Source organism: Melanerpes formicivorus, unplaced genomic scaffold (genome assembly GCF_026170545.1).
Source record: "Melanerpes formicivorus ecotype bairdi unplaced genomic scaffold, bMelFor1.0.p_v2 SCAF_14, whole genome shotgun sequence".
In the NCBI taxonomy this organism is placed as follows: domain Eukaryota; kingdom Metazoa; phylum Chordata; class Aves; order Piciformes; family Picidae; genus Melanerpes; species Melanerpes formicivorus.
Window position 1 is genome coordinate 946,858 of NW_027142366.1, and position 21,512 is coordinate 968,369.

General features: G+C 57.5%; 1 protein-coding gene across 4 annotated transcripts in view; it reads right to left on the reverse strand.

Moving 5' to 3' along the window:
• The window catches only part of LOC137445076 (lipase maturation factor 1-like), a 210,548-nt gene that overhangs the window by 119,116 nt on the left and 69,920 nt on the right, over window positions 1-21,512 (reverse strand). For all 4 annotated transcript variants that reach the window (XM_068146495.1, XM_068146496.1, XM_068146494.1 and 1 more), the window contains one exon: window positions 14,595-14,660. In XM_068146495.1, coding sequence (XP_068002596.1) covers window positions 14,595-14,660 — 66 coding nt within the window. The remainder of the gene's footprint in view (window positions 1-14,594; window positions 14,661-21,512) is intronic.

Consider the following 21,512-nt stretch of genomic DNA (forward strand, 5'->3'; position numbering starts at 1 on the left):
GCCCAGTGACAGGGCAAGGGGCAAGGGGCACAAAGTGCAGCATCAGGAGCTCCATCCAAAGATGAGGAGGAACCTCTGTAACTGAAGGGTGGCAGAGCCCTGGGCAGAGAGGTGCTGAGTCTCCATCTCTGCAGGCATTCCAAACCCACCTGGATGTGTCCCTGGGTGCCCTGCCCTGGCAGGGGCTGGACTGGATGATCTCCAGAGGTCTTTTCCAGCCCCAAGCACTCTGTGAAATGGGGGATATGAGGGGTGGGGAAAGGCTCCTGCCAGCTCCCTCACAAGCCAAGGCTCAGGCTGCAAGCCACAGTCAGAAGGCAAAGTTCAGCCAAGAGGTGAGGAGCAAACCAGGACCAACTCTCCCAAAACATGGATGGAGCTTGCCCAGGGAGGTGGTGGAGTCCCCAGCCCTGGAGGTGTCCAAGGAACCTGCAGCCACTGGAACTCTGGGGCAGGGTTCAGCGGCCAGGGTGGTGCTGTGGGGGTGGCTGGGCTGGGTGAGCTTGGAAACCTCTTCTGACCTGAATGATTCCAGCACAAAGCAAATCCAAAGAGGAGCCAGCAGGCCCCAGGTGAAGCAGCACAGCAGAGGGGCACAAGCAGCACAAAGTGTGACACTCCCAGCAGTCAAACCAGTGGCAAAGGAGTGAGAGGAGCAGCCCCAGAGCATGGAAGAGCAGCAGCCTGCAGAGCTCTGGGGCTGCAGGGCACCAGCTCTGCTGTCAGCATCACACCATGGAGGCAGCACTGCTGCTGCCGTGGGGTTTAGAGGCATGAAGGGAAGTGTGAGGGAGCTGAAGAGGGAGAGGCTCTGAAAAGAGACATCAGGAAAGCCTCCCAGCCAAGGAATTTGAGAGGACAGGCAGGGAAAGGGGAAGAGAAGTGTGAAAAGATGAGAGGGAGGCAAAGGCCCCGGGATGCCCTCAGGTGTTTCATGTGTGGATCCTGCCCCGGCAGCCTGCGGCCCTGATGCACAAAGAGATCCTTCTTTGGGGAGAGGGAGAGCCATGCAGAACATTCACCATGGCTAATTCATTTAGGACCCTCAATTACAAGCAGGATCTTGTGACACTGCTTTATTTGTGGCCTTCTCTCTTCTTTTCCCCCCCTTTCCCCCCCTCTAATAAACAAGCAGCAGCTAAGAGGCGTGACAGCTCCGAGGGCTGCACAAGGGCTGCCCTGCCGTGCTGCCCGGGGGCACAGCTTCCCCCTGCCTGCTGAGGTCCTGCAGCTAAGTACCTAAGGGTGCAGGTCCTGAGGATGAGGCCAGCCTATGGCCAGAGGTGCCCAGCCACAGGATAAGGGGCAGCAGGCACAAGCTGGACCCCAGGAGGCTCCACCTGAGCAGGAGGAGAAAGTTCTTTGGTGTGAGGCTGCTGGGGGCCTGGAGCAGGCTGCCCAGAGAGGCTGTGGAGAGCTTCCAACCCCCACTGGGCAAGCTGCTGTGGGTGCCTGCTGCAGCAGGGGGGTTGGACTGGGTGATGCCCAGAGAACACCTACAGTCCCACCCTGCTGGGGTCTGGCTCCACAGGAGCATTTCCTATCAAACCAACAGGGAAGAGCAGGAACAGCTGCCCCACTCCCCCTGCTGAGGGGAAGCTCCACACTGCTCTGACCTCCATTCCATCCCAGGAGTGGCAGTGTTTTGCCACAAGAGCACTGGCTGTGGAACATCTTCCACTGCTATGTGGGCATGGGTGCAATGGGCTGTCCTGGCAAGCTGCTGGGGGTGCCCCTGCTGCAGCACTGGATGATCTCCAGAGGTGCCTTCCAGTGCCCACCTGGCTGAGATGCTCCTGTGGACCACCACTGCTCCAGCTGGCTGCCCACACACCCCCTCAAGGAAAGCACCAGAGGGGACTTGCTTCCAGGCCCAAAGAGCAGATGGTGTGCCTCATTTGCACAGGGGACTTGGCTGCCTCCCTCTCTGCACTGGGGCAGGAGATGTGCAGCACATGAAACATGCAAACCCAACCCCAACCAGCCCCAGACCAGCAGAGGAATCAGCAGTGCTGTGCTGCTGTACAGGAACAGAACAAGCACCAGAAGGGCAGATTCAGCCCTGGCACAGGCTGGCAGAGTGTGGCACAACTCAGAGCTGCCTCAGGATGTGCCCATGGGCAGCTGGGCACCCTCCCAGCAGAGCCAAACCCACCAAAGGCAAAGGCTATAAAATCTTGATGGGACAGAGCCCAGTGGCTGGCTCCTCCTCCCCCTGCAAACGAGGGGAAACCTGGCAGCCCCCCATGGAAGCAGCCCCCCATGGAAGCAGCCCCCCATGGAAGCAGCCCCCCATGGAAGCAGCCCCCCATGGAAGCAGCCCCTCCGTGGGTGCACTGCACACATGGCCAGTGGGAATAATGAGGTCATTCTTCTACCCACCTCACCCCTCCTACCAGCCAGCCCAGGGCACTGTCCTGCCCCAGCAACTGCCCCACTGGAGTCCCAGGGAACAAAGGCCACTCTCTGAGCCAGCAGACTGGGAAGGAACCTTTCAAGGCAAGAGTTTGCCCCTCAGCACTCAGCCCACGGGGGGCACTCCATGGAGCAGCCTGTCAGGGAGAGCAAGGAGCAGCCACATCTGCTAGCAGAGGGCATGGCCACGGTTCAGCAGCCAGCAGGCCACAGACTGCCTCTGACAAAGTCACTTCTGCAGCCTGGGAGCTGCCCTGAGAGCTCCTGGGGAAGGTGCAGCCGCCCTTGGTGCCCAGCTCCCACCAGTGCCCTGGCAGCCAGAAGCCAGGGGACTGCCTGCCTGCACACAAGGCTGGTGCAGCCCCTGCAGAGCCTGCCCCTGCCAGGCACCAGGCCAGCACCACAGCCTCCCCTTGCAGCATGCACATCAACCTCTGCCAGGAGTCTGCCACCTTGCAGCTCATGCTCACTCCACAGGCTCAAGCCCAGCAGCCAGCAAGGAACTTGGAACAAAACTCCTGGCACAAGCCCTGGGCTTGGCACAACCAAACAAGGCAGTGGAAGCCTTCCCTGCCCCCAGGAGGAAGGGGCTGAGGTGCTCTGGTGTGAAGGGGAGGCACCAGGTGGCACTCCTGGAGGCAGCCTCAGTGGGGCAGGAGGTGCAGGAGCCCAGGGGGAGCTGCTGGCAGGCACCAGCACAGCCCAGGGGCAGCACTGACCCTCCTGACCCCCCTGCCCCCCTCCCAGGACCGCAGGATCCAGCCTCCCCAAACCACAGAGAGCCACCACAGGGTCCCAGAAGGGAAGAGCAGCACAGCCAAGCCCCTGAGCTCAAAGCAGCCTGGCTATTGCCACATCTGCTCCAGGGGGTGTCTGAGTCCTGTTCTCCTGCAGTGCTCTCATTGCTCCTCACCCCCTGAACGTGAAACACAGCCCAGACTCCCACCCCTCATCCTGCCTGCCTGCAGCATCACTTCCAGCTTCTCCCTCAGCCCCCCACAACAGACAGCCCTTTGTTCTTCCAAGGAGGAGAGGGTGTAACCTGGCCTAACCCAAAGGGAAGCTCTTCAGTGTGCAGTGTAAAGTGAACTGAGGTGCTGGAGAAAGTCATTCCTGAGAGCTCTCCTACAAGCCCCCAGCCCAAACAGCTCCTGCTTGGGTGACAGATAGGATTTCCTAGCAGGGGAAACACTAGAAGTCCAGGAGAAGTCAGGAACATCTGAACTGGCAAATTAAAGCCATCCCACCCTGGATGGAGCAGGAAGCCTCCTGGAAGCCTGCACTGCTGCCCAAAGAGGCTGAGAGCAGAGGGTGTTCATGGACTGGATCTGCTCTGTCAGCTCTGTTTCTGGGTACAAACTCCTCAAGCAGGCTCTCAGGGCCAGCCCCAGCCCAGACCATGGTGGAATCCAGAGCAGTGCCTGCCAGGATGAAAGGCTCAGCCCCTGGAAACTTGGTCTCTGCAAGTGTCTGCCAAAGGGAAGGGGCAGCCTGCCTGGAGGGAGGCTGTAGCCAGCTGGGGGCTGCTCTCTTCTCCCAGGCAGCTAGCTCCAGAACAAGAGGACACAGTCTCAAGCTGTGCCAGGGGAGGCTCAGGCTGGATGCTGGTGCTGGGGTAAGGCTTGGACTTGATCTTGAAGGTCTTCTGCAGCCCTGCTGACCCCATGGCTTTATGATTCTGTGACTCCCAAGCATCCTCTGGTAGAAGCAAGGTCCAGCAGCTGCTGGCTGCCAGCTCCCCAAGCTCCCCATGGCTGCAGGGGGCACAGCCTGGCACCCAGAAGATGAGGCAGCAATCAGAGTCCTGCAGTGCCAGCCTGGGTTGGGTCATCCAGACCTGCAGCCAGCAGGGACAGCTGCAGCAGGCTGCTCAGAGCCCCAAGCAACCTGAGCTGGGATGCTGCCAGGGCTGGGCCCTCTGCCACCTCTCTGGGCTGGTGCCAGGGTCTCACCACCCTCAGCACAGAGAATATCTTCCTTGTCTCTGCTGCTGAGGGAAGCCATGGGTAGGCAAGGGGTGCTGGTGCCAACTCACCAAGGCAGCCAAGGGCTTGCAGTGCTGAGCCTAGGTGCAGAACCAAGAGCAGGACTCCAGATGCCAGCAGCTGCCCTGCAGAAGGCACTGAGAAGAGAAACCTTCTCCCTGCTTGTCCTCCAAGCTGAGCAGCTGCTGGGAAGCCCTGACACAGCCCTTGGCTGGGGCAAAGGCAGGCACCCACCTTGAGCTGGGCTCCTTCAAGCCCTGCACTGAGTGCAGAGCCTGCCCAGCTTCTGTCACCCCCCAGGGGATCCAACACAACAGTTGGAAACTCAGTATTGCCCCAGGCTGATCGGGCAGGACCCAGGCCAGCCCTGCCAGGTGGCCTGATGAATGCTGAAGCAATCCAACCCCTTCCAGGCCTGGGGGTGGCCAGGCTGCAGGGGAAGAGGAAGGACATGATCCTGGGGAAAGGCAGATAAGCCTCAGGAATTCCTGAGCCTGGCTCAGGCAGATGACATTGCTGCACACAGCTACTGCCAGCAGGCTTGCCAGGGGAGCAAGCCACAGCCCCTGCACCTCCATGCAGGCTGGCCAAGGGCTGGGGGCTTCCAGGGAGCGCCTGGAGCACTCCAAACCTTGGCTCTGGTTTGACAGCAAGGGCATGAAAGTCTCAGGCCTTGGTCTGCAGGTCTTAGGAGACAGATTAGGGAAACTGGCTACAGATTTGCTTACCCAGGAACCCCACAGGGCTGAAATGCAGCTGGGAACACTCCTGAGAATGGAAACCAGGGTCCTGCAGCCCAGTCCCCACCTCTGCTCTGCCCTAGGGAGGCCACAGAGGGGATGTTGGGTCCAGGTCTGGGCTCCCCAGCTCAAGAGAGAAAGGGAAGGGCTGGAGAGAGTCCAGGGGAGGCTGGGAAGGTGCTGAGGGGCCTGGAGCAGCTCTGAGGAGCAAAGGCTGAGAGCCCTGGGGCTGAGAGCCTGCAGCAGAGCAGCCCCAGAGGGGAGCTGAGCAATGCTCAGCAGAGCTAAAGGCTGGGGGGCAAGAGGCTGGGGCCAGGCTCTGCTCAGTGGTGCCCAGGGACAGCACAAGGGCACAAAGTGGAACCCAGGAGGCTCCATCTGAAGAGCAGGAGGAGAAGCCTTTGGAGATGCCTTCCAACCCCAACCACTCAAAGGCTCTGCACAGGAAAGGGCAGCTCCAGCTGCCTGGAAACATTCCTCCTGCCACCCTGCCAACAGGAGGCAGATCAGTGGCTGTACTGATCTGTGAAGTTTCTGGGGCTGAAAGGGCTAATCCACAGCGAGCTCTCCCCTCACACCAAGCAGGATAAGCCAAGTGCATTACATGGGAGACAATTAGAGAAGCTGCTAATTGCACCTCGCAGCCTGGAGCAGGCCCCAGCCCGCGCCGGGCTCTCCAGAGCAGCCATTCCTGAAGTGAACAGTAAATCAGCTCCTGCTTGCCACTGATTTGAAACTTTAACCTATAAATTAAATTAATAAGAGACAAAGGCTTCTTTTGTGCACTTGCAAGCCTGTAGGATCTTACAAATAATAGGACTGGAAAGTGATTTATGCTGGGAGATGAAAGGTCAGCCGGGCGCACACGCCGGCGAGCGCAGCGCCGCAGAGCCCTGCCTGTTAACTCATTCATGCACAGAGCTGGTGCTCTGCTCCCAGCCCCCAGCATGGGGGGCCTGGAAGGGACCCCTGGGGATCACCCACTCCAACCCCCCTGCTCCAGCAGGGCACCCACAGCAGCTTGCCCAGGGGCACAATGGCCAAGGGGGGTGGAACCACTCCAGACCCCACAGCCTCTCTGGGCAGCCTGCTCCAGGCCTCCAGCAGCCTCACACCAAACAACTTTCTCCTCCAGCTCAGGTAGAGCCTCCTGGGTTCCACTTTGTGCCCCTTGACCTGTCCCTGGGCACCACTGAGCAGAGCCTGGCCCCAGCCTCTTGCCCCCCAGCCTTTAGCTCTTGCTGAGCATTGCTCAGCTCCCCTCTGGGGCTGCTCTGCTGCAGGCTCTCAGCCCCTGCTCCTCCCAGAGCTGCTCCAGGCCCCTCAGCAGCTCTGTAGCCTCCCCTGGCCTCTCTCCAGCAGTTCCCTGACTCTCTTGACCCAGCAAGCCAAGAACTGGCCCCAAGCACTGCTACCTGGACAGGCTGCAAAGCTCTTACACTTTCTTCTCCCACCATCCCCTCTCCTCTCTCTTCCGAAGAGCACTGAAGTTTGTCACCTACTCTCTGTAGACTCCTTAAGGCACACCACTGAGCAGCTCATAAGCCACAGTGTAAGCAGAGCTGGGAGCATTGCCTCTGCTCTCTCTAAAGCAGACAAACCTCCTGGCTCCTGAACGCTGCAGGAGCAGCAGCTTCTGCCCCACAGCCCCCTGGCAGGCAGAGGGGAGAGCAGGCAGCATCATTCCTGCTGGGGACCTTCTCCAGTGGCCAGGACAACAGGCAGGTAGAGAGTCAGAGCCTGGAGGGAGAGCTGCTGAAGTGGGTTGTAAGAATTAACTTGATTAGGATGGAAAGAAAACCCAGGTGGGTGGAGGGGAAAGGAAGGGGAAAGAGCGGCACAGCGAGGCCTGAGGGTCCTGGGTGGTCTGCAGGGGAGTCTGGAGCAGTGGGAGAGTGTAAGGAAGAGATGAAATCCAATCGTGGTGCAGGAAGCTTTCACCAGGCTCAGAACAAATCCTTAAGAAAAACAGAAGAGAAGCCAGGAAGAGGAATTGTGTTACTGCTGCAAACCCTCCTGGCATCCTCCCAAGGCTCTGCCAGCCCCTGACTGACACTGCTGCTGCTGCTGGGCCCAGCACTGGGGAGGGAGCACTGCCCCCTCTGCCCCAGGACCCCCAAAGGGCTCCCCAGAGACAGCTCCCTGGGGGGAAGCATTTCCACCAAGCTTCTCCTGGTTCCATGCTGGTCTGATACTGCTGGGGATGAGGCTGGGGGAGCCAAGGGGCAGGAGGCACTCACCTGCCTGGTGCCAGCACAGGGAGAGGCAGAGGCTGCCCAGGTCAGTGGTGAGTGCCTGGCTGTGCACAGCTGGGGTGGAGGAACACAAGGAGCAGCTTTGCAGTGGGAAAAGCCCTTTCAGACCCTCCTGCCCAACCATCCCCTGACCCTGCCAAGTCTGGCTCTAAACCATGGCCCTCAGCACCACATCTCTATGGCTTCAACACCCCCCCAGGGGTGGGGACTGCACCACTGCCCTGGGCAGCCTGGGCCACTCTTGGAGAACCCTTTCAGTGAAGAAGTTTCTTCTAATGCCCAACCTAAAGCTGCCCTGCTGCAGCTTGAGGCCATTTCCTCCTGTCCTATCCCTTGTTCCTTGGGAGAAGGAACCAGCTCCCACCTGGCTCCAGTCCCCTTGCAGGGAGTTGTAGAGAGCCAGGTGGCCTCCTCTCAGCCTCCTCTTCTCCAGGCTGAACACCCCCAGCTGCTCCTCCCCAGCCCTGCTCTCCAGACCCTTCCCCAGCCTGGCTCCCCATGCTGGAACTCTGGGATTAAACTATTATTGGAACAGAGCTGAGCTCCAAGTTGGGAATACCAAACATCTCTGGCAGGTTGCAGTCAGAGGTCTCCTCCTGCCTCCCCTGCCAAGCACCTGGGACTCATCTGCAGCCTGTCTCACAAGGAGAGCTTCTCCCAGCAGCCTGCTACGACCCCCAGGCACACCACGAGCAGCTGTTGCTGTCGTGTGGACGTTTATCTGCCAGAATCCTTGCCTCATGCCCTTACCCTGTGATGGATCTTGTGCCCTGACTGGGCCCAGGCAAGGGCAGGAGTTGGCCCTTCTTCCAGCACCAGCACTGACCTCATGCAAATCAGCAGAGAGCAGAAGCAAGCAGCTAAGCCCCAGCTCCAGACTCCCCCTGAGCAGCGACAGACTGCTCTGCCAACCATGCCCCTGGCAAGGTCATCTCTCCAGAGTCAAATGGGGAAAGACAGAAACCACCAAAGCAACAGAGAGCTGAAGACAATCCTGCTCTTCCCTGGGGCAGCAGTCACCTCAGCCCCAGGAGCAGTTTGCTTTCCCAGCAGGAGATGCAAGCAACCTGCGTCTGAAGGGGCAGGCAGGACCTGGGTGTCTCCTTGCAGAGGATTCCTCAGCTGTGGCCTTTGGCTCCTCTGGGGCAAGAGTGCAGGGAGGGGAGAATCAGTCACAGAATGGTTGGGCTTGGAAGAGACCTCTGAAGGTCATTGAGACCAAGCCCTGTGCAGCTTCACCTAGAGAAGGTCACCCAGGAACACCTCCTGGTGGGTTTGGAATGTCTGCAGGGGAGCCTCCCCCACCTCTCTGGGCAGCTGCCCCAGGGCTCCAGCACCCTGAAGCTGAGGGCTGGGCCTGTAAGGATCTGCACCCTTACACACTTCACAGGATCACAGAGCTGTTCCAGCTGGAAAAGACCTCTGAGATCATCCAGTCCAGCCACCAGCCCAACACCACCGTGGCCATTAACCAAGCCCTGAAGCACCATTGCCATGCTTGCCTTGGCCACCTCATGTGGGGGTGACTCCACCACCCCTCTGGGCAGCCTCTGCCAAGCTGACAGCATTTGGAACAGTTTTGCTTCCAGCAGGGAAAACTGTTGGAACAGAGCCCATCCTGGGACAGCAGGGACTGGGACAGCAGGACATGGGCTGACTGAGCACACCGAGGTCCTGGATGTCCTTTACTTCTGTCACACAGGTTGGAAGAGGTAGATGAACACTCTAACAAGGTCTCATCCAGCAGAGAGAAGGGAGACAAGACATCAAGGGGCAGTTAAAGAGCAGTTGGAGCTTCCTTCTCACCCTTATCAGCACAGCTATCAGTCAGCAAGCCCCTAATTAGCTACAAAAGACATTGTGCTGCTCAGAGCTCCTCCAGGAACAGGAGAGGTGCTGCAGGCCAGGAGCTGGAGCCCTGACTGACAGCCTCCCTTTGAGGGGAGCAGTGCCAGAGTAATTAGTGACAATTTGTAGGAACCAGAAGTGACCTTTGGGGCTGTGCAGAGCCTTATGTGAAGAACAAAGCTGTGCCCAGCTGCACTGACAGCTTCAGAACCCCACCGGGCCTGGGGGAGTCACTGGGGGCTGCTTCAGCAAAGTCCTTCAGGCTTCCCTGCTTTGTGGCAACCAACCCCCCCCCAGCACCCACGGAGAAGTCCACAGCAGGGAAGCAAATCCTGAGTCTGCTTCCAGCCCTGACAAGATTTTTGTTGCTTTGGAAGCAGTTTTTGTCTCCCTTTATGCAGCTGCATCATCTTTGTGTCAGTAGTGAGTCTGCCTCAGCCTGGCCTTCTGCAGCAAGGGATGCAAGCCCCTGAGAAACTCTTGGGTAAAAGGCTCCCACAGAGCCCCAGCCTGGTGGGGCTGGAAGGGACCTCTGGGGATCACCCATCCAAGCCCTGCTCCAGCAGGGCACCCCCAGCAGCTTGCCCAGGGGCACAATGCCCAGGGGGGGTTGGAAGCTCTCCAGAGGAGACTCCACAACCTCTCTGGCAGCCTGCTCCAGGCCTCCAGCAGCCTCACACCAAAGAAGTTTCTCCTCCTGCTCAGATGGAACCTCCTGGGCTCCACTTTGTGCCCCCTGCCCCTTGTGCTGTCCCTGGGCACCGCTGAGCAGAGCCTGGCCCCAGCCTCTTGCCCCCCAGCCTTTAGCTCTTGCTGAGCATTGCTGAGCTCCCCTCTGGGGCTGCTCTGCTGCGGGCTCTCAGCCCCAGGGCTCTCAGCCTCTGCTCCTCACAGAGCTGCTCAAAACACTCCCTCCAGAACACCACTTCAAGAAGTTATTACAATTAAAGACACCAATGGAAGGTGTTCAGCACCGAGCAGGAAGGCCACCAGCCTCTGGCATGGCCCATGGCAGGGCTCACACCACACTCTGAGGGCAGGCCATCAGGACAGGAGGGACTCTGGATGTGCTCAGCAGCTCCTGTGCAGCCTGGGTGCAAAGCTGGCAGGCAGGAGGCTGCCCAGCAGCACTCTCCCCCTCACACTCTCCTGCCCCAGCAGCTGCCTCAGCAGCTGTTCCTACCAGTTGGTGGCTGAATTTTACAAGATCTCTGTCTGTAATTAAAAAGCAACAATGCTCTGGCAGGCATGATTAAAATGCATCAGTGGATGGCAGCCCTCAGGGCTGGAGCACCTCCCCTACAAGGACAGCCTGAGAGCTGGGGCTGTTCAGCCTGGAGAAGAGAAGGCTCCAGGGAGACCTCAGAGCAGCCAGGACCTGAAGGGGGCTGCAGGAGAGCTGGAGAGGGACTTTTGGTAAGGGCCTGTGGTGATAGGAAGAGGGGGAATGGTGTGAGACCAGAGCAGGAGAGATTTAGATTGGGCACTAGGAAGAAGTTCTTTACTGTAAGGGTGGTGAGAGATCCTCCAGTGAGACCCTGGAACAGAAGTTGTGGACTCCTCAAGCCTGGAAGTGTTTAAGGTGAGGAGGCTTTGAGCAGCCATGGCAGGGGAGATGATCCTGAAGGTCCCTTCCAGCCCAAGCCATCCTATGTCTATGACTTCTGCAGTGGCCCAGGGGGAGACACTCTGGATGTGACCATGTAGGACTGTGCCCATCTCCAGAGCATTAAGGTATCTGCCCAACTGCTCTGCCAAGACCACCAGCAGCAGCCAAGCTCACAGCTCCACTGAATTACTTATCTGTACTCAGAGCTGCCCCAAGCCAAGGCATCTGCTCACAAGGAGCCCTGCAGGCTAGGGGACAGAGAGCTGCAGGCTTGCTGAGGAGCCTGAGTCTTGCAGGAGAGGATTTTCTCCGTGTGGAGCCCACTAGGACACTGTGCTCATGGCAGGTAAGCAGCACACCCAGAACCAGCAAAGCTTGGGCCAGATACAGCTTGGCACAAGGGGCAGTGCTAAGAGGCCCCTGGGGAAGGAGCTGCTGCTCCCCCATGGCATGCATGGCTCTCAGAGCTGGCACCCACCAGCGGTGCTGAGGAAGCTCCTGCAGCCCCTGCCTGGGCAACATCCTGCTCCAAACAAGGCCTCAGGGGGCAGGAAACCTTCCCCAGCAGACTTTTGCCCTGGTGCTCACGGCAGCCTGGCTGTGCAGGGGGCTGCCACACTCTAGATGAAGGAGGAGCTGTGGAGGAGGCAGGGCAGGCAGGGCTCACACGGGGAGGGAGCCTGGGATGCCGCTGGAGGCCGTGGGGTGTGCGCCACGCGCCCCGCTGGAGGCAGAGCTCCAGCTCCAGCCTGCAAACCACCACAGGCAGAGCTGCAAACCATTGTGTACACAGCAGATCAGTGCCTCATAACCCTGATGACAAACAGCCCTCCAGCCCAGAAGCAGCTTCTCTCCACAGGAACTGCATCACAAACAGGTTCCACTGAGCAAAACCCCAAAGCTTCTACTGGGACTTCCAAGAGGGGAAAGAAGTCCTCTGGCCACAGCCAGCAGGGAAATGATGGCAAACCCAGCACATGTCAGACCAGGACTTCCCCTGCCAGTCCCCACTCAGAGAGCTCCACTTGCTCATGCTACTGTGGACACCACTGCCCCTGGCCACCGGGGCATGAGGAGCCCCAGCCTGCACACCCCCCCAGTGCAAACCTCCCCGGGGGCCTCTGGCCATGTTGGCACAGCAACTGATGCAGGAGTTGGTTAAACTCCCTGTTCATGGTGTCCTGCCAAGCTGGGATTAGAGTCTGGGACTCCTGGCACCCAGAGCCATGATTAACCCACTGAGTGGTTCTATCCCCACCCCTCACCCCAGCCCCCAGATAGTTTCCATGTGCCAGGCTGCAGAGGGTGGTGTGGCAAAGCCTCCCCATCTCCATCAGCATCTGCCTCTCTCTTCCACACGTAATGGAGCCCATCTACTCCCTCAGGGATCAGGGCTGAGTTAAGCTGCTTGGAAAATACCTTCTCTGTGCAAACCATGAGCTCTGCCATTCCCCTCTCCAGCTCACACAGCCCCTAAGAACAGAGGCTCCTCAGTTGAGGAGCAGGATCTCCACACAGGCTGGGACTGAGACCCTGCACAGTAGAAAGGAAGGGGAAAGCCCCTCTGCTCTGTTTAATTAGCCAAGCCATAACAACATCTGAGTGCTCCAGACAGGGCTCCTGACAAAAGCAGAGCTGCTGCTGCCTCTACTACAAATAAATAGTGCAGGAGGTGCTCACCAGGCAGGAGATGGAGGCCATGTGTCTGCAGCAGCTCTCTTGGCAGGGCAGCCCATGGAGGTTTTGGACTGCAGCTCAGGGCTGGGACAGGAGAGCTGGGGTGGCCAACATACATCACAGCAGACTCTGCTTGGCCCCAGTCCAGCTAGGAGCTGGTCCAACACCCACTCTGATCATCCTAATTACCAGCAGATTCCCAGCTCCCTCCTTCCCTCCTGGAGGTATCTCCCAGCTCCACTCTCTTCCTCCTCCCCCCGGCTGGTTGAAGCCAGCAGGTGAATTGCAGTCCTTTGTCTGCTAGACAAACTTTGGCCTCTCTCATTTTCCCCCCCTTTTATTGAAGTTTCTTTTGTGTGGATTAAAATAACTGATATTGATCACGTGCTCTGCACCCCCCTGCCCCTGCCCCAGATTGATTTGCCCAGGCTGAGGATCCCACATTATGGATACAACTGGAATGGTCTTAATTAGCCTTCTGGGCTGCAGAACTGATCCTGGGTTTGATTTGAAAGAGTTGGGATTGTGCAGGCTGAGTGTTGTGGGCTGAGGCCAGCAGCAGAGCCGCTGGGGGGCTGCCGGGGGGCTGCCTTGGCGCTGGGTTTCCTCAGCCTGGCTCCTGGCAGCACTCGGTGCTGAGCCCCCCCCAGGCCCGGGCCAAAACGAAAGGCAGTTTCCTGCGGTGGCCTTTGTGTTTGGATTAGGGAGGACAGCGCTGAAGGGTCTCTGCAGCCTGAACAAAGGAGGACATCGATGGCCCAAAAGGAGCTCACCCAGCAGCAGCCCTCGGTACAAGGTCAGGCTCCCATTCAGAGGGGGAAATCCCATTAGAGCAACAAAAACGGGGAGCACTAAAGCTAGGAAGGCAAAAGGCAGCTCTCAGGACCTGCACAACTCCATCTCAGAATGTGCAACCGGTTAACTCCCTCACAGGAGGGAAAACCAAAGGTGTCAGCACCTGGGAAATTGATGATGGCTTTTCTTCCTGGCTGGGGAAGAGGAATCCCAGCCCTGGGACAGGAGTGGCAATGTGGTGCCCAGCACCCAAGAGCAGCTCTCCTGGTGCAGTGCTGCAGGAGCAGCCCTGCTCCCACAGCTCAGCAGGCCTGGCCCATCACAAGTAATCCACAGAATCCCAGCAGGGCTGGGCTGGAAAGGACCTCTGGGGGTCAGCCAGTCCAGCTCCAGCAGGGCACCCACAGCAGCTTGCCCAGGGGCACAACACCCAGCTGGGGCTGGGATCTCTCCAGAGCAGGAGACTCCACAACTTCTCTGGGCAGCCTGCTCCAGGCTCCAGCAGCCTCAAAGTAAAGAATTTTCCCCTTAAGCTCCAGTGAAACCTTCTGTGCTCTACAGAACACCTCTGAGGTCAAGTCCCAACCACCAGCCCAGCACCCCATGCCCAGCAGCCACGTCCTGAGGTACCATGGCCACAGGTTTCTGCAACATCTGCAGGGATGGTGACTGCAGCACTGCCCTGGGCAGCCTGTGCCAGGCCCTGACCACTTCTTCAGTGCAGAAATGGTTCCTCATGCCCCATCTAAACCTCCCCTGGTGCAACCTGAAACCATTTCCTATCACACTGTTATTTGTTGCTTGTTAGAAGAGACCAACTCCCACCTCCCTCCAACCTCCTTTCAGGGAGCTGTAGAGAGCCAGGTGGTCTCCCCTCAGCCTCCTCTCCTCCAGGCTGAGCAGCCCCAGCTCCTCCTCAAGATTTGTGCTCTAGACCCCCCCTCAGCTTCACTGCCCTTCTCTGGACCTGCTCCAGCACCTCAGTTTCTTCTCCAGACTAAGTTTACAGAGGGGTTTTTCTCAGTGGGGCTCAGGTTTGCTCCTGAACCAGGCTGTGATGGGGAAGGGAGGAGAGAAATTTGGCTTTTGGAAGTGTGTGTGGGGGGAAACCAGCATCACCAAGCTGGCCCTTGGACACTGGCTGTGCTGCCAGAGACAAAGGGGCCATGATAAAGGAAGCAAGCAGGGAGAGCTGCCTGGCAGGAGGGAAAACTCCTCTAGCAAGGTAAAGCAGACAAGAGAAATGAGTTTGGAAGTGCAGATCACTCACCTCATAGTGATAATCCATGCAAGTTAAGTCTCTCCAGCAAGGATCCCCTCGGATTTTAATCAGCCCCTGGGGGGGACAACAACAAACAAGAGACAAGAAATGCTGTCACAAATAGTTCATGTCAAGGTCTCTCCTCAGGATGCCAAACACCCTGGTTAAACTACAGGGAGAATCTGTCACAGCAAGGGATTGCAGAGGCTGGAATGACCCCAGGAGAGCCCCACAGCACATCTGTACCCCAGGTGCAGTCATTGCCCCCCGGGGAGCACAGCACAGCCCCACCAGGACTCCTTCCACTGCCTGGCTACTGAAGGCTGGACACAGAGTCTGGGGACTCATAGGATGGGTTGGGTTGGAAGGGAGCTTAAAGCTCATCCAGCTCCAGCCCCAGCCATGGGCAGGGACACCTGCCACCAGCCCAGGCTCTCAAGGCCTCATCCAGCCTGGCCCTGAGCACCTCCAGGGAAGGGACACCCACAGCCCCCTTGGACAGCCTGCTCCAGTGCCTCCCCAGCCCCACTGGAATGAATTTCTTCCTTGTGTTTACTGAAAATTGGACACAAACTCCTTGTGGGATGCGGCCCAGCCCTTGAAGTGTGCTGGAAGAGGCTTTACTCCCACTCTGGGCTTTGCAGCTCAGTGCCCCCAGTCTGGGCTACCAGCATCACTGGCAGGGAGCTGCAGAGCACCAAGCAGCAGCAGGGAAAGCCTGAAAATCAGACTCTGCCACTGGGACATCTCTGCAAAGCAGACTGAGAAGTTCCCTGCAGACCTAAGGACAGCAGCAGCTGCCACTTGGAAATCCAAACCCAGCTGCCTCCCTCTCCCAAAGCCTACAGAGAGCAGGAGCCAGGGACAGGCTGGGGTGAGGACCCCACTGCCTCCCCAGCCCCTCGGCTGGCTACAGAGATGCAATCAAAGTAATTAGAGAAACAAAAGAGGAGAAGGGGAAGGAAGCTGACAGATCTGCCCCCAGATGAATGCCCTAATGACAGGTCTGCTCCACCTCAGGGTAGGGGCTGGCAGCCAGAGCAGCAGGCAGCGGAAGGCTGCCGCGGGTTGGTGTTTCAGGGCGACAACAAGGGGCTGAGGTTTCCAAACCGGCAGCTCCACTCCGGGGCTGGCAGCGATACTGGGATTAAGTTTCTTCGCCTCAGAGGTGAGGAGTAGAAAGGAATCAGTCGTCCACGGCAGGACAGCCACCTGGGCAGGGAAGAGCCTGCTGCAGGAAGCGCTGCGAGGGAGCTGCGCCGGCCCCGAGCCGTGCGGCTGCGGCTTTGATGTGCGGCGAGAGGAGGCAGATTAGGATCGCAGGATCCCGACCCAGGAAGGCTTCACTGGTCAAAAGGCTGAGCCGGCTCCATCCTCTGCGTACAATCAGGGGCTATTCACCTGCCTCGGACACTGCCCCTCCGTAGGAAAAGGCAGGGAGGATCCCTGAGCCCCCACCGGGACCATCCATCCCCAACCTTCCCCACAGATGCGGCAGGAAAGGGCTGGGGGAAGGCAGGGAGCTTCCAGTGCCAACATCTGGGAGCTCGGGGGGGGAGGAGACCCCAGCACCACGGCACACCCTGCTCTAGGGGCTTCACCCAGACTGCTACAAGGGAACATCTCAAAAATACTTGAAAAATATACAAAAAATAAAAAGTATGTAATGAAAAGATTAAAAATATAAAAACCCAATAAAAATATAAATAAATAATAAAATGAAGCTCTCCACTTCCAGCATTAAACACAGCTGAGCAGGTTTGGGGCTCAAGGAAGAGTCCAGTCAAAGACCCCTAAAGCCTGTCCAGGCCTCCCAGACCCCCAGCCAACATAAGGCACTGCTTGGACCTTGGGCTTAACCCAGTGTGGACTTCCCTTAAGCCACCAAGGATGCACAAAGGCAGCTCCAAGGTCCTGGGACAGGTGAGCTAACAGGCAGCAGGCACCGTGCCTGGGCTGAGCCTTGCACCAGGGCTGGTCCTGGGCTCGGGCAGAGGAAAGGGGTGAGCCCCACAGCCTGCACCAGGGCTGCTTACAGCGTGGATTGGAGCAGCTCTCAGGCACACTGCTGAGCTCAAGCAGGTCCAGAGAAGCACAACCAAGCTGGTGACCACTCTTGGAGAAGAAGGCAGGTGAGAAGCAGCTGAGGGAACTGGGATTGCTCAGCACGGGAAAGAGGAAGCTGAGGGGAGACCTTCTGCCTCTCTACAACTCCCTCCTGAAAGGAGGTTGGAGCCAGCTGGGGTTGCTCTCTTCCTCCAAGGAAGAAGCATAGGACAAGAGGAAATGGCCTGGAGCTGCATCAGGGGAAGTTTAGGTTGGACATGAGGAGCAATTGCTTTCCCCAAAGGGTTGTCCAGGCCTGGCCCAGGCTGCCCAGGGCAGTGCTGCAGTCCCCATCCCTGGAGGGGTTTTAAAGATGTGGAGATGCAGTCCTGAGGGCCATGGTTTAGTGGGGACCTGGCAGTGCTGGGGCAGGGGTTGGACCAACCCAACTCCATCCAGGCACAGAGCCAGGCACAACAGATGCAGAGTGCTACCACAGAAGCCTTGTGGGGTGGGGAAGCAGGGTGGGGGGCACCTGTGGCTGCTCTCTGGTTTTACTCCCCAGCAAGTCAGTCATCAGAGCCCATCACTCCACAAGGGCTGGAGCAGGGCAGGCAGGGACAAGACAGACTGGCTGTCAACAGCCCCAGCTTCACCACCCCTCCCAACTCATCCCCAGCCTGGCTCTGCCCCTGGAAGCTTTTCTAACGTTACAGGATGTGCTGATAGCATCTCCCAGGATGTGCCACAGCCCTGTCAGAGGCAGGATGGACACTGAGAAAGGCTCTGTGCAAGAATGCTGGAGTACTAAAACAGGACAGAGCTATCTTGATGACCTTCCCTCCTGCCTTGCCCAGCCTCTTATCAAGCTCTATTATTCAGCAGGGATAATTAAAATGAGCCTGTGACAGAAAAACACCAGGCTTGGCAATCCAAACTCCTGCCTGCAGTGACTCACCAAAGGCAGTTAATCACATTCTGTTTACTATGAAGCCTTCAAACAGGAAAGTCACTCCAAGCTCTGCACATCAGAGCTGTTTTTCAGCACAGAGAACTCCCACTCTCATCATTTGGGGGTGCTTCAAGTTGTCTTCACCCTGCTGCTGTCTTGGAGTCCACTTCCACTCCCACACTGCCACGTGAGACTTCCAGTTTCCAAATGAAGTTGGGCCAAGGGGCAAGAGAGCAGGAAAAGCTGCAGTCTGTAGCTGCAGCTCATCAGAGGAGGACCATGAAAAGAGAGCCAGCCCTGGTGACTGAGCAAAGCAGATCCTGGGCATGGACACATTCAGGATGAGCTCCTACAGACCTTACAGCTCCTTGCTTGGACAGGAGCTGGTTCTACACACTCTGCACTAATTATTGGCATGTTTGGAAGTCCTCTCCTGGAGGTGCAAACTTAATCTGAGCACTGGTACCTGGTCCAAGCACAGGAGGACAGAAGGAGGGAGAGAGGAAAGGGAGGATCCTCACAACAAAAGAAGTTCCTCCTCTTGCTCAGGTGGAACCTCCTGGGTTCCAGTCCATGCCCCTTGCCCCTTCTCCTGTTGCTGGGCACAGTGAGAAGAGTCTGCCCCCAGCCTCTTGTGCCCCTCCCTGTAGACACTGATTAGCAATGAGAAGATGTCTTTCTTACAAGGAGAGGCTGAGAGCTGTTCAATCAGGGAGCACTGAGAGGGGATCTCCCTAAAGTGTTCCTGTGAGGGTGCTGGAGCCCTGGACCAGGCAGATCCTTCCTGTGCGGAGGGCTCCAGAGCTGGTTGCAGGACTCCAGGTGAGTCCAACCATGAAGCCATCACTAAGCCATGTCCTTCAGCACCACATCTGCATCTTCCCTGAAGACCTCACCACCAGCCAGAAGCTCCCAGGCCTGCAGCACAGGGCTTCTGCTCCTCCACTGTCATTTAGATAGAGCATCACAGCAAACATCTGCTTGGAAGAGGCCTCCAAGCTCACCCAGGCCAAGCTCTGACCCAGCACTGAAGGGTCAACACCAAACCATGCCCCTAACCATGAGCCTTATGCCTGGGGCTGGCACAAAGCTCCTGATGTTGTGGCATGGTGGCAGTCACCTGGGACAAGATGAGCTACAAGCAGCTCAGAGCCCAACCTGTTTCTCTTTTCCTGCATTCCAGAATTGACTTGCACTTTTGTTTTGACATCAGGACTGGAGAGTCCTGGGCAGGAGGGAGGGAGCTGGGAAAACACTTTGCATTTTTACCCTTTTCTTCCTTTGCTTTTTAATGCTCATGACCTAAAAGCAACAAAGTGTGCTTGCTGGGGGGGGGGGGGGAAGGGGCAGGGAAATGGCTTTTAAAGATGATTTCCTAATAATAAAGGGCAATGCATCCTCATGTGCTAAGCACCCCAGGGGAAAAACACAGACAAGCACCCCAGGGGAAAACCAAGCACCCCAGGGGAATAACAGGCAGACAATGACAATAAAACCCCCCAAAGCCCCCAAGAAAAACAGCAGGCAGCCCAGGACAAAGGCAAACAAACAAACAAAAGCCCAAAACCAAAGAAGGATCCCTGGGGAAAATACAAACACCCTGGGGAAAGTAAACCTAAGCATCCCGGTTGAGAAACAAGCACCCCAGGGAAAAACAAGGACCCAGGGAACAAACCAAGGGACACCTGGGGGAAGAAAAAAGACCCCAGAACAAACAAACAAACAAGGAAGCACCCAGGAAAGACCAAGGACCCCTGGAAAAAGACAAGGGCCCCAAGAAAGCAAGCAGCACCCCAGGAAAATAAACCCCACCCAACCAAAACAGGCAGCCCAGGAAGCCCCAAGCAGCCCCATGAAAGCCAAGCATCCAGATGAAACCCCCCAGGAAGTCCTGCTCCGTTTGCAGGTGGGGGGTGGGTGAAGAGACCTTCAAAGCCCTGCATCTCAGAAGGGAAAGGTATTCAGCAGTGCAAATGGAAGCTGCAGGGAAGGAAACAGGTGGCTAAGTGAACCAGCAACTGCCCTTTCACCTCCCTGCCCCGGCCCTGGATCCAGCCCTACCTAGAGTGATTAAATTCACACTGAGGGGATGGTGGCTCCAAAGAGCAAGGTGGGGGTGGGTGGAGGACTTCTGGCTGAGCTGGTGGCAGCCAGACCATTGCAGACAAGCCCCTTGCAGCAACAGGAGAGGCTGGCCTGGGGAAGTGGAAAGCTGAGATCTTTTGTCACAGTAATTTACAGCAGGGCTGTGGCTCCAGGCCCCTCTGCACGCTCAGAGCTCTGCCCTCGACCCTGTCCGCAGGAGAGCCAGAAAGCATTCCCCCTGGATTGAATTAGCATCCAGGATGAAATATGTGCTCAATACCTTCTCCCCTAGCAAGCCTGCTCCCTCCAGGGCACGGCTGAGGAGCAAAGGGGAAAGGATGGAGATGCAGCACCTGCCTGGACTGTGAAAATCCCAACCTCCGGGCTCCCAGGCTCTCACCATTGAAGTGCATTAAATTCCCCAACGTTTCTCACAGGGGAAGCAAAATTGCATCTGGGCCTTCTTCTTGCTTGCTTTTTCCTTCATGTGTTACTTCACTGGTGCTGCATCCAGAGCCTGGTTTCAATCAGGGAGCCACTCTGCCACCCTCGCCCCTGCGCTTCCCACCCAGCAGCCTGCTCAGCCTCACACAGAAAGAGCTTCCCGAGCTCAGGCACAGAATCATTCAGCTTGGCAAAGATCTCCAACATCATCCAGCCCAAGCCTTACCCCAGCACTGCCAGGGCACCACCAAGCCATGGCCCTCAGCACCACATCTACACAGCTTTGAAACTCCCTCCAGGGATGGGGACTGCACCCCTGGGCAGCCTGGGCCAGTGCCTGAGAACTCTTCTGGGGAAGAAATTGTTCCTCATGCCCAACCTAATCCTCCCCTGGTGCAACTTGAGGCCATTCCCCTTGTCATCTTCCTTGCTCTCTGGCTCCAGCTTCCTTCCACAGAGTTGTAGAGAGCCAGAAGGTCTCCCTCAGCCTCCTCTTCTCCACACTGAACACCCCCAGCCCCCTCAGCTGCTCCTGCCCAGCCCTGTTCTCCAGACCCTTCCCCAGCTTGGTTGCTCTTCTTTGGAGCAAGCCACAGCTCTGTAGAGAGGTAAAAGGCAAAGAAATTTTTCCTGCTGTCCAGCCTAACCCTCCCCTGGTGCAACCTGAGGCCATTTCCTCCTGTCCCATTGCTTGTTCCTTGGGAGAAGAAACCAGCTCCCAAATGGCTCCAACCTCCTTTCAGTGCTGGAGAGAGGAAGAAGGTTTCCCATGAGCTTCCCTTCTCCAGGCTGAACAACCTCAGCTCCCCCAGCACTTGTCAATCCCCATGCCATCGGGCTCTGCCCAGCCTGTCAGACTGACACTTGCCCCCAGCTTGGTGCCATCTGCAGGCTTGCTAAAGGTGGACTCCAGCCCCTTGTTTTGCTTTGCTGAGAGGCACACAAGTGCCATTTGTGCCAGCTCCTCTGCCCTCAAGGGATTACCTGTGAGGAGGTCAGAGATCAGAGTGAGCACTCCTGCCCAAGCTGTATCCCTGCTCCTGGACTCTCAGCATTCAGGGGCAGCTCCCTTAAAAAGCTAATGAAGTTTAGCACCATGGGCAAGCATCAAACACTGACAACTCATCAGCCTGGATGGGACCAGTCAGAAAGCAGGGAGGCCTCACACTGGGTCAGGTTGCTCCCCTTGGTATTTGGGTACACACAACTCTGGCTTGGATCCCTTTCCAAGACAGACTTCTGCCTAACCAGCATCTGAGACAGCAGACTGGGTGTCCCCCATGTTAAAACCACGCACCAAGCTGCACCACTCTGCTCTGTGCTGCCTATTTGGAGCCCCAACGTGTCTTACAGCATGGCAAAGGAGGTTGGCTTTCCCTCTTGGTGTCTGCCAAGCATGG